Below are 13,043 nucleotides of genomic sequence, written 5' to 3'. Positions count from 1 at the left end.
GTATTTCATAAACATTTATAACAACAAGTAAATGACAGTAAAGTGTGTGTGTGTGTGTGTGTGTGTGTGTGTGTGTGTGTGTGTGTGTGTGTGTGTGTGTGTGTGTGTGTGCGTGTGTGTTTTTCTTAACCTGATGATGCAGTCTGCGTTAATGATGTCACGTGACTGCAATTACTTATTTTTTTGTCGTAGTAGTTGCAGTGATCCGATAAATGGTGAAGGGACAGCAGGGTGTAAAGGTAAGTGGGTCGTTGTGTATGTGTGTGTGTGTGTGTGTGTGTGTGTGTGTGTGTGTGTGTGTGTGTGTGTGTGTGTGTGTGTGTGTGTGCTGACGTGCTAGGACGGACACGCATGCTCCGGAAAGAGGCGGGAGTCAGCAGGCAGCCAAACACTCAAACAGTCGTGTCTCAGTCGTGAGGACGTGTAGGTGTGTCTGCATGTCATTAACGTCACGATACGAAAACTAGCAGTGTTATTTGCATAATTATACAAGAAAATGACGTACTGAGACTCTAGGGATAACAGTCCGCGTAAAGCTATTTTCACCCGTTTTCCATGGAGAGAAGGGAATGATGAGTCAAGAGGGAAGGTGTCGGACAGAGTGAGGGCCGGTGGTGGTCGTGCAGCACCGTGACGCTTCACTACGTCAGCACCCGCCAACACAGCGTCGCCATGTACCACACCCAGGGAAAAGAGACGCCCTCCACGATGCCCATGCTGCCCAGGCGTAAGGAGATCATTCTTTGTATCTATAACACAAACCAAATGTGACTTTTATTTTCTCTTTATTGCAAACAACGGGGACACTGCGATGAAACATATGATTATCAGATTAGATCACATGTTTGATTGGCCAGTTTTAAGAAAATGGTGGTGGTTGAAGCGTTTTTCTATTCTCTTGAGGCTTTCTTTGTTTTTGCTTCTTTAAATTGCTGCAGTCAGACGGATGCGCTACAAAATTAAACCGTATACAATGTCCCGTAGAGTGTCACGCAAATGGTCACGTTCTTACGGCAGGGTAATGCTGTGCTTTCCGAGTAAATCATGCTCGTCAGGACTTAATGATAAGGGTTCATGTTATGTCTAATACAGGGGTTCTCAACCTTTTTAATCTAATGTACCCCTCGAAGTCTTTCAGTATTGATCACGTACCCCTTTCCCACAATGCAGCGTCAGGAAGGGTAAGAATAAATGCATGGTTTATTGACTTAGTTTATTAAGTTTAATTTGTGTTATATATGTGGAGCAGACAAAATTTTTAATTAATATTAGTATGTTTCTATGAGGTAGTGTCGATAGGAACTGGTACCTCACAGGGAGATACTATATGTGACTAACATACAATACATTTACCAAAAAGGAACTATATCAGACAATTTTCGATCATTATGGCAGTGAACTAGTGTTGCTTGCAAATAGTTGCAACTTGTAACTAGTGATAGGTAGTGATAAATAAGTCACTGTGTGTGTGAATAACATGAATAATAAATCAGAACAAATATTATAGGTTTGCAAGGTTGTGTGGCAACTGTAATCCAAGAGAGCTTCCTCTCAAGTGATACAACTCCAAGAGTTTCCTTGTTAACGTTGTAGGCCACATTGTATACTATAAACAAATTTGCAGTTATTCAAAGCTGACGTATTTTGAGAAACCTGCCACGCATCCCCAAAATTCTTCTCAAGTACCCCTGGGGGTACGCGTACCCCAGGTTGAGAACCCCTGGTCTAATAGGTGTTGATAGGATTTCTCTGATTATCGGTCCTGCTAGCTAGTTAGAGACACCAGAAGACACATGTTACGTCTACGGTCATGGCTCAACTGGCGATCGGAAAGCTCTAACTAGCCATTGTCTGTTCTCGTTCTTGTTCCGGGTTGTGATTTAGTTTTAATCAAGGCATCATTTGAAGGATACATCATTGGTATTCTACGCCACGCAGCACCTTTAGAATCTCTCCTTTAGAATCTCTCGTTACTCTCACGGCTTCCCATCCACTCGCTTCCAATTCTCACTTTTCTGATGGTCTATTCCAGTCACCTTGATGTTAATCGTAATGCTTCCGAGTAGAATCAAGCATTTTAGATGTCTTCCACACAAACAAAAATATCTATACTCTTTTCCAATGTCTCTTGATAACACCTCTCTGCAGTGAATATTAATGCTCTACGGTACAGTGAATGATATCTAGAAATTTATCTGTTTATCTATCAATCAGTCTCTCTCTCTCTCTCTCTCTCTCTCTCTCTCTCTCTCTCTCTCTCTCTCTGATCAAGGGAGCCAACCCTATACCAAATTTCATACTAATCAGTTCCAGCGGGCACACACACACACACACATACACACACACACACACACACACACACACACACACACACACACAGCCAGTCAACTAATGTGTTTGAAATTGAACTCCAAATTGACCATGCATGAAAGCTCTATCTATGCCTCTCCCGTTCCCGGTCACCACAAAATCCATTTCAGCCAACTACGAATGCTTGGCGCCACCATAAAAATGAGTTTCGGTATATTTGGCGCCACCCTCATAAATTGGATTACGGTGATAGGTTTGCCTCAATAATCTAACGGCTTTGGGATGGAAGTAGTTAAGACAGCTTATTTCACTCCCTGAATGACGGAGAACCACCATACCGAATCTATAACAACCAGTTCAATGTTTCTTTCTTTCGTAAAAAGCGGTCACACACACACACACACACACACACACACACGCATAGAGAGAGAGAGAGAGAGAGAGAGAGAGAGAGAGAGAGAGAGAGAGAGAGAGAGAGAGAGTGAGTGAGTGAGTGTGTGTGTGTGTGTGTGTGTGTGTGTGTGTGTGTACAAGAAAACCGAGATATACCTCGAGAGTGTGTCTACACCCACCACCATCACTCCCTTCTTGATCGGTGGTGGAGTGGTGGCGTGGTGGTGAGGCAGAGTGCAACATGACTCTTGGTGTTGTGGGCAGGTGGCCTCGGGTGCAGCGGATCACGTCAACACTGACATTCTGGTTCGTCATGGGACGAGGATCGGTGTCGGTGTGAGCCTCATACAAGGTCAAGGTTTCTGGGTTCCCTGCAGACGCTGGACTGTTTATTTACACAACGTTCGTGTGGATGATGGTTGGTCAACATGGCACAACAATGGTCGACGAAGACCTCTCTTAAAAGTTGCCTGTATCTCCAAGATGTGACAAGGTGAACCAACAAACATGGCCTTGTAGGCTGCCTTTCAAGTGTCACTCCTGTAGCAAATCCCTCCCTCATGACTTCTGGAAGCCTTCTTTACTGTCTTGGCAAAGGACTTTGAGCCGATACAAACTTGTGTCTCTTTCCTGTTTAAGAATATAACTTTTTTTTTTATCGCGAAAAATCTTCTGTTCTTTGTTTCGCTCTTTTTATGATATAAGATTAAATTATTTTGATGAGGAATAGTGCAACTATTCCGAGTTTTCTTTCTTATTTTTAACGTATACAATATGAAAAGATTAAAAGGCCTTACAATAAGTTGAATGAAGAAATTCTTAGTTCTTTGACATCTGACGGAGGTTCTTATGTAGAATACCTTTGACTCCTATGAGCTGGTGATGTCATTATAATATTCTTGCCAATTCTTCAAGGGAACTCTCTACCAGTGTGCTTTAAGCTGAACCTAAATCGGCTGCACGATCATAATTGCTACACTTCACTCAGGTGTGTTGTATTGTTACTCATGACACAAAATACATTATTCAAAAGGCTCTTTTATTCTTCACTAAACAGAAATAAAATAAGATTTATTCAACCACCAATGTCAGCAAGGAGTAGTTACTGGACCACGCCGCGGGTGTGTATGGAGAGTGTTCGCACCACTTTTCACCCACATGGAGGTGTTCACCAGCGGGCCACGCGGTAAGGTGTTGTGCTGTAGTTCAATTGTGGCAATCTTCGAAGGCGAGGAACGAGGCTGACATCCTGTGGCACCATACCGGTGGATTGGGTGGGGGGCGGCTGCCCCGCGTGATGACAGAGAACGGCTTGCAAGGTCAGCCTGGAAAGAATATCGAGCGAGGCTGGAAGAGGAAAATATCAAGCAAAGCTAAAGAGGAGAATGTCTCCAAGTCAGGGAAACCACAAATACAACAAAAATATTCCATGGTGTGATCTGAGCCTGTAAAACAAGTTTCCACAGACCGTTTGTTACTGTTGTTTTGGATTGGCGCCGCAGTCTGTTTTTTTCTGATCTTACCATCTACAATTGCACATATGAATAAATGTGTTGTTTGTAACTATTAAACATTTATTCGACTTAACTTATCTTATTATATATGGATTTTCACTGACAAAATAATTTACATACTTTACTCCTCAGCGGGCCTCGCTCCCTCTGGCCTCTGGAGAACTTTAATTCCCACAGTGCATGGGAGTGAGGCGGCCTCGCTCCCGCTTAGGGATTTTAGTTGTTACCAAACATCTCTACAACCCAGCGCTCCGCCTGGCCGCTCCAGGATACAGCGATGTTCAGTTTTGACGAGTAGCATATTATTAAGCTGAATGGTAATTTCCTTAATGTTTTGTTTATTTTGTTTATGTGTTTTCAACCATAGTCTGTTTGGTTTGTTTGCTTTATTTTGCGAGATAGCAACGTTTCAAGTTTAGTTTTAAGTTTTTGGAAGGCTTACGGTCCGGATGGAGTCCCTCCTGTTGTTCTCAAAAACTGTGCTTCCGAACTCGCTCACAGCCTGGTCAAACTCTTTCATCTGTGTCTCTCTACTTCTATTTATCCTTCTTGCTGGAAGTTTGCTCACATTCAACCTGTCCCTAAAAAAGGTGACCACTCCAATCCTTCTAACTACCGCCCTATAGCTTTGACTTCCTGCCTTTCTAAAGCCTTTGAGTCTATCCTTAATAGGAAGATAATGAGGCATCTATCAGCTCACAACCTTCTCTCTGATTGCCAGTATGGTTTCCGTAAAGGCAGATCTACTGGTGATCTTCTTACTTTCCTAACTGAATCTTGGTCATCCTCTTTTAGGGACTTCGGTGAAACCTTTGCTGTCGGCCTTGACATATCGAAAGCCTTCGATAGAGTCTGGCACAAATCTTTAATTTCTAAACTACCCTCCTACGGATTCTATCCTTCTCTCTGTACCTTCATCTCCAGTTTCCTTTCCGATCGTTCTATTGCTGCTGTAGTAGACGGTCACTGTTCTTCCCTAAAACTATCAACAGTGGTGTTCCACAGGGTTCTGTCCTATCACCCACTCTCTTTCTATTATTCATCAATGATCTCCTAAATCTGACTCAATGCCCTATCCACTCCTATGCTGATGATACCACCCTGCATTATTCAACAGCGTTCAACAGACGCCCAACCCAACAACAATTAAATGACTCAAGGCGAGATGCTATAGGACGCCTAACTTCTGATCTTTCACTTGTTTCTGATTGGGGCAGAGAAAACCTGGTTTTGTTCAATGCCTCAAAAACTCAATTTCTACAACTATCTACTCGACATAACCTTCCAGACAACTATCCTCTCTTCTTCAATAACACTCAACTTCCCCTCTCCTCTACATTAAACACACTCGGTCTATCCTTCACTAAAAATCTAAACTGGAAATTTCACATCTCTACTCTTGCTAAATCAGCTTCCAAGAAGTTAGGTGTCCTATGGCGTCTTCGTCCATTTTTCTCTCCCTCCCAGCTGCTTGCTCTGTACAAGGGCCTTATCCGCCCGTGTATGGAGTATGGCTCTCATGTCTGGGGGATCCACACACAGCTTTACTAAACAAGGTGGAATCTAAAGCTTTTCGTCTTATCAACTCTTCTCCTCTAACTGACTGTCTTGATTCTTTAAGTCACCGCCGCAATGTTGCATCTTTATCTGTCTTCTACCGCTGTTTTCATGCTGTCTGCTCTTCTGAACTTGCTAACTGCATGCCTTCCCCTCCTGCGGCCTCGCTGCACAAGACTCTCTACTTCTTCTCATCCCTATTCTGTCCATCTTCCTAATGCAAGAGTTAACCAGTATCTTCACTCCTTCATTCCCTACACTGGTAAACTCTGGAACTCTCTACCTGTGTCTGTATTTCCACCTGCCTATGACTTAAACTCTTTCAAAAGAGGAGTGTCAAGACACCTCTTACGTTAACTGGACCCTCCTTTTAGATTTTTCTGTTTTTTCTCTTTCTACTTTCCTCTTAACAGGGCCTGGCAACCAGCGGGATTTTTTTTTTCCAACACTGTGTTTGCCCTTGGCCAGTGCCCTTGTAATGTAAAAAAAAAAAAAAAAAAAAAAAAAAAGGTTTCAGAAAGAACCAAGACAATTCTTTTTTGTAACAACACATCCTCTCTTCGGAAATTAGGATTTAAAGAAGACTAAGTCAATACTTCAGGCGCTAGGGGTAGATCTCTTGTTTGCGCCGCAGCTTGGTGGACACAGTGACTGGTTTTACAAGGAACGTGTGTGGCTTGAGTTCAATGAGTACAAATGATTGTATGCTGTTATTGTTTTTCATCACCAACACACACAAAAAAAAATAAAGACTATGGCTCCAGTGTCATAAAATTTATCATAACAATTGCCTGTGAAATGATATACTCGTACATACACACACTACACTAAGAAATGTGTGGTTCTCCTTTGCCACATCATTACTAGATAACTCAAATATCCCCTGATGCTGCAGGAAATCCCGCGACCATCATGATTCCCGGGGATAACACAAACAAATGTCTCCTGATGATGCTGGAAAGCCCGAGACGCTCATGGTGCCTGAGGAAGCTATAAACCAGGAAAGGCGCTGTGTGTGTGTGTGTGTGTGTGTGTGTGTGTGTGTGTGTGTGTGTGTGTGTGTGTGTGTGTGTGTATCTGTATGTCTGTCTTTCTGTTTGTTTGTCTATCTGTGTGGTTTCAATTACTTTCCACACCGCCCCTTTGAGCAACATTCCTGCATAACATTACGAGGTGTGGCAACATGGCCATTAGTTACAGTAAGACACAACACGTGACTGGTTTACATTATGCGTTCGCTGTATAAAACGATGCTGTTGTTTATGTTGATTCAGTGCAAATCACTTTCACCTTCACATAACGCTCCCCAGTGAGTGATTAAGTATGAGCCGTGTTTGCGTGTGTTACGGCAGGAATGGTTTCGCTGGTCGTAAATTTTGGAACAAGGATAAAAAGAAAGGAGAGGAAGTGGCACAAGAAAGTATTGCATGACGAGACCGGCGGAGAATGGAATCGCTTCTTTGACACCTGCCTGGAATCTGCGTTATCGTTGCCCTGCGCAGTGTGGTGTGTAATGCATGTGTCTCAACTTGCTGTGTCATTTATGTACAGTACGCATACAAACATGACTACGCACGTACATGCTGCACGCAACGCTATAAGTATAATGATAATAATAAATGTTTAAAGCTCAGCAAAAACTTGAAGGATCTTCCCCAGAGAGAGAGAGAGAGAGAGAGAGAGAGAGAGAGAGAGAGAGAGAGAGAGAGAGAGAGCATTGTTCTTTCCTTCAATGCCGGGTAACGCATCACTGGTGGCGGGGAAGTTCCATGTAACTTGCGGGGAAATATGGATGTTCATTGGTGTACCTCTCTCTTGTCTCTCTCTCTCTCTCTCTCTGTGTGTGTGTGTGTGTGTGTGTGTGTGTGTGTGTGTGTGTGTGTGTGTGTGTGTGTGTGTGTGTGTGTGTGTGTGTGTGTGTGTGTGTGTGTGTTTCTGACTTTTTTTTCCGTCACTTAAAGAGGGCTATGACTGTTTGTATGAAAGTAGGAAAATGAAGATCCACATCAAGCCTAAGGAGTGAATGACGGAAGAAAGGTTGGGAATTCCTGGCGTAGAGTGTGTGTGCGTGCGTGTAAGCATGTTAACACTCTGCCACCAATACAAATGATTCACGTGCCACAAAGCAAGAGTTCAAGGTCCTTCCACCCTGCCTCCTCAGCTTTCTTCCTTCTCTGACATCCATCTTGGTTGTCAGTCCCTGAATGGCCGTGACATTTCAGCTCTACGCGGCGGACCAATCTTCATCACTAATTCTTCGCATTCCTGTGGATACAATCAATCGTGCGATGAACTTTGTCAATGTTTTATTTACTTATCGAGTAGTGACCTTATCTCCCCATGGTGGATGGGCGCCGAGATTCCGTGGAAAAGTAGAGGATGGATGAGGCGACACACGTCACTGCCTCTATGTAGCTGCTCTCGCCACACCGCTTGGAGCTTAACTCCCTCACCCTGGCCAGAGTCACTCCATTAGATGACTGGCAGAGAGAGAGAGAGAGAGAGAGAGAGAGAGAGAGAGAGAGAGAGAGAGAGAGAATGTAACACATTAAAGAATCATGTAGGGACTGCCACGTGCAGGGTTCTTGCACCTTCCCTAATTTTCTAGTTTTCTTAAAGATTGAAAGAAAAAAACAAAAACCTAAATCAACCAGTAATTACTTGTATTGGTAACACAAGACACTACCTAATGGGAGCACACTGAGAGTCACCACTAGGCAAGGAAGATGTTAGTGTTGCCTTACACCATCAGGATTTAGCAACCAAAGCAAGAGGGGTACCATTCATATGGAAATCAAAGCCACACCTTGTCACTGTTACTATAGAGCGGAATACTGTACACGGTGGTCGGTGTTCGGCGCCTCGGTGTAGCACACGAGGATGGGTTCAGTCCCGGTTATCGGCCGTAAGTTGTGGCAAATTATTTAGTAGTCGGAAAGTTCATCTGTCAGTGAACTGGATTCAGTTGAATCACGTTGGAGTTATGCAGTCGCCCTTTGAATGAGTGTTCTTGTACCTCTGCGCTTGTCATTCTTCTTAGGAATAAATCACCAGGAACAAAATATTCTTGTACTTTCTTGTTCATGTTCAAAAAATCATAATAATTCTTTACCTAAATATTTTCTTTCCCAAGACAATATATCACAACCAGGGATCTGCTTTCAGGTGGCGGGGAGCCGCGGCGGTGAGTGTGGGTGGCGAGGCGCGGCCGTGAGGTGGTGCTGCCTTCCAAAGGGCACGCCGCAAGGAGCATGGCCCAGAGCATGAACAGATACGTGACGCTAAACGAGCTGGGCACGGGCACCTACGGCTCCGTGGTCCTCGGCCAGAGGATAGACACCGGCGAGAAGGTGGCCATCAAAAGGTGAGTCGCCCATACACTTCATAACACCACACACCATCACGGTGCACGTTATACGCGTGGACTCACATGTTGATGACAGTAAAATTAAACCAACTGTAACTGTAATTATTGCTGGATTAGGCCTAGAAGTGGTGTTGAGCCCAGTAGGGCGCCTTGCTCACTGTGTTATCTCCATTTTCAGGATGAAGAGAAAATTTTATTCATGGGACGAAGCGATGAATCTTCGAGAGGTGAAGGTGAGTGAGTCACGAGGTAGTGTTGAATGTGTGCAGTGTTGTTACATCACTGTGCGGGACACCGTCAGTTGTCACGAACCGAGAATTTCTTGTGGAGTCACAGCGCTCCGTAGTGTTATACTGTATGAATGCATCGGTGTTCACTGGTGACGATAATGGCAATAGTATCATTTCCGTACACATTTCATGGGCATAGTACACTTCACTGTACCGGTAGGTTAGGTAAAGCAAGCAACCATTATCAAGAAAGACAATGGTGTGTGAGGTACTCGTACAGCAAGCAGATAGCGGCAGCTTTGTCTTCGTGTCTTCGTGCGGTGAGGTTGTGCGTCTCTCACAATGAGAGTCATTTACCCTTTGATGTGACTCAGAGGGGATTTAAGGTGTGAGGCACCTGCGTGCATGGGCGGTCGGAAATACAAGATTGTGAGTGAGACCTTATTAATGGGTCTTTGACCTTTATAATAATTACCACCTTTGTTTTGCACCGTTCTGGTATCCTTTAATTTTTGACGACTGCGTTCGACTGTTTTGGTGACTGGCAACTATTTGACCCCTATATTTTCTTCTTACAATTTCGTTGCCCTTTGCCGGTGTCCGTCCTACATAAGAGGAAGAAAGTGTGGTGGGCCGCTGTAATACATGACATGTAGGCTACTGGCAGTGGCAGAGTTTGAACAGGAAAGGAAGATTCTCAGTGAGGACAGTATTTTTCTTCCTTGAAACTTGTTAATTCATCACAGCAAAAAGTTTTATTAGTTATTGAAACAAAACAAAAACAAAGCATAAAAAAACGTCAACTACCATGGCTGACTAGCTAATTCATAAATATTACATATTCGTCTTATAACCAAAGACTCCAAACAGTTGATCTGCATGCATTTTGCATAGCCTATTACTGTCCAGGGATGAATGTTCCAAGCCAGTGATAGGAGCGAGCTGTCCGTCTTCCAAAGTGTGTAATAACTAATAACATTAACAGTCAAAATCCCTTATGCTCTTCTCGTACATACATACACACATACATAACCACGTGCACAAAAAATGAACACAGATAAACAAATAAATTAATTAACAAAGTAAAGGCCACCGAGAGAGAGAGAGAGAGAGAGAGAGAGAGAGAGAGAGAGAGAGAGAGAGAGAGAGAGAGAGCAAAGACAAGCCTTCCTGCCATTTCATATTTTTCATATGATTCAAAGATTCTGTTCCAAGACTGATTGCAGGCTTTATCACACACTGTCTCACGTACCACAATAAGCCACAGCACCAAGACAGCCTATAGCTAGCCACTCACCAAGAATCCTATCACTCATTACAGCAAGATGAAGTGAACAGAGGCAGACAGCACATAAACTAACCTATCGACCCTTATTCTAGTCCTCATAGTCATGCCCTTCACTCGCTGGCCTAGACGCATCACGGAAACACTTGAAAATATCATTTGTACTCACCAGCAGTACGGAGAGGCAGCGGTGAAGAGATGAAGAGCGTTACACAGACCACGAGCAGGTTACCACGTCGCCATTTCTGCTGCTGTCGAGGGTAGGGCGGTAGCCTGTTGAACAGTTGACTTAATAGCAACTGTTGGATAAATGATAGTTTGTTTTAGAATTTTGCGCAGTATTTATATTTCGTTATTCATAAAAGGCAACTTATTTATCAGCGATACATAGATTCATTTATTGATTTACATTTACAAATAAAAACGGATTGAGCGTTGAATAATTGACATGATAAAAATTGTACGCATAACTTGATTTGATCTTTCATCTGAATTATGAATACGGCATTCGTAAACGAAACTTTATCATGATAATGCACTTACTTTCGACTAATATTTCACAGAATTTGCATTTATGCCGTAAAAAACTTGTAAAATTATAATGCTGACGAAAAAATACCCCGAGTAAGCCCACTTTACACTACTGACTGTACACACGTGATATAACAGAGTAGTAACACAAAAATCTTTCTGAAAACCAAATTACATTATCCGAAGATGAACCTCCCTGCCTGGAGAACATTTCTAAAGTACATCAACAGCCACTCTGTGACCTGATGTGATCGTAAGGAAAAAAAATATTAGTCGGTTATATAAGGATGGTTATGAAATTCTCAAAAGTTACTAGGTTTAGGTTAGTCGATGGAGAATATTTGTGTCACTAACCCCTTCAGTACTAAGACACGTCTTCATATTATTCTGCTGAAGGCGTTAAGCGTCTTTGCGAGAGTAGTAAGACTGTGATGCCACCATAAGCAAGGGTGGTGAATGTCGCGGCGAGGCAGCACAAATGAACGCACATTAGACCAAATCAGACAATGCTTGCTGTGCCATTATTAGAAATCAATGTTAACAATACTCCATGGAGATTTTCCAATGGAGAAGGGAGAGTGGGTAACCTACTTACTTATCAAGATAATGATATAGAACGGATTACTGACAAGGCTGCTGGCAACACGGCAGCCGCAATGATACGAGTCACGAGACAAGATAAGATAGGACAAGCTGGAGTGAGTGGGAAGGAACGGTAAGGGTTGTGATGTACTGGGATCTCAAGAGTGAAAGTGTGCGATGCCATTAAGACAATCGTAACTACTCTTGAATAAATCCCTAAGGTTAAGAGGCAGCCAGGAATAAGAAGGATGCTGGGTAGTACAGACAATATCATTACACTTCGTTGTCAGGAAAGGAGCAGCGGCAACGGGTTATGCTTCATTATAATTATATGAAAAAAGAGATAGAAGAAAATTGGCCCTTGAGTAAATCGATGGATGACTGGAATAAATTAATTAGGTTGTTAGTGTCGAGTCAATAGAGAGAGATTTCAAAGATTGCATACAAGCATACGTACATACAAACGTAGATAATTTTCCAAACATACACACAAACAAAGGTTCCATGTCAGGACTGCCACACGTAACCATCACGACTGATTTTGTAACTTTTTTTTTCCATGTGTTCTCTCTCTCTCTCTCTCTCTCTCTCTCTCTCTCTGGGAGCTGGAAAGCAGTGCATGACCTTGCCTGTCACTGGTATAAGCCAGACGTGTGAGGAGATACCCATTGGTGAGAGGGTGAGGGGGTGAGGGGAAGGGAAGGGGAGCACTATAACATCTTGGTATAATAAAAGGCAATAACATGAAGACAGACATGTGGCGGCACCAATTAACCACCGACCACTCCCCGACACATTCTTCACCACAGAACACGAAGGTTAAACCTGTAATAAGCTCCTGGGATTGTCGCCTGGGGAACGCCCGAAGAAAGGCCAGACATCGCCGCCTCGCCTCGCCACTAGACATGCTTCCTGCTAACCAACGTACGATAACAGGCAAAGATAGATAGATAGATAGATAGAGAGAGAGAGAGAGAGAGAGAGAGAGAGAGAGAGAGAGAGAGAGCCCTAAGAAAATAAATAAGAAAAAGTAAACCTAACAAAACGTAACGTAACTTAAAATAACTAACTAGAAATCAATCAGTAAATCACGAATGCCTAAAAAGGAATTCTGAAACTTGCAAACACCATCCATACACGCGAAACGATGCTTCAAATATAGTAGATAAAACGATCTTAGCGGCGTCAGTAGTAGTAGTAGTAGTAGTAGTAGTAGTAGTAGTAGTAGTAGTAGTAGTAGTAGTAGTAGAAGTAGTAGCAACAGTAGTATGAGA

General features: G+C 43.1%; 2 protein-coding genes across 5 annotated transcripts in view; one reads left to right on the top strand and one right to left on the bottom strand.

Annotated features, from left to right (window-relative positions):
* LOC123516748 (serine/threonine-protein kinase MAK-like) overlaps nt 1-13,043 on the top strand; it is a 50,271-nt gene that overhangs the window by 23,444 nt on the left and 13,784 nt on the right. For 3 of the 4 annotated variants that reach the window (XM_045276358.1, XM_045276355.1, XM_045276357.1), the window contains exons 2-3: nt 8,940-9,138; nt 9,320-9,374. In XM_045276358.1, the coding sequence (XP_045132293.1) occupies nt 9,026-9,138; nt 9,320-9,374 (168 nt within the window). In that variant the 5' untranslated portion in view covers nt 8,940-9,025. Of the gene's footprint in view, nt 1-396; nt 728-8,939; nt 9,139-9,319; nt 9,375-13,043 lie in introns of those variants that run through there. The other variant, XM_045276356.1, reaches the window with a different exon arrangement.
* The window catches only part of LOC123516750, a 116,603-nt gene continuing 107,258 nt past the window's right edge, over nt 3,699-13,043 (bottom strand). The window contains exons 5-6 of the mRNA XM_045276361.1: nt 10,826-10,955; nt 3,699-4,028 (exon numbers count right to left, since the gene is read on the bottom strand). Of these exons, the coding sequence (XP_045132296.1) occupies nt 4,024-4,028; nt 10,826-10,955 (135 nt within the window). The 3' untranslated portion in view covers nt 3,699-4,023. The remainder of the gene's footprint in view (nt 4,029-10,825; nt 10,956-13,043) is intronic.

This window comes from Portunus trituberculatus, chromosome 41 (assembly GCF_017591435.1).
Source record: "Portunus trituberculatus isolate SZX2019 chromosome 41, ASM1759143v1, whole genome shotgun sequence".
Taxonomy (NCBI): Eukaryota; Metazoa; Arthropoda; class Malacostraca; order Decapoda; family Portunidae; genus Portunus; species Portunus trituberculatus.
Note: the sequence above shows the minus strand (reverse complement) of the source record. Positions and strands in the feature narration are given on the sequence as shown.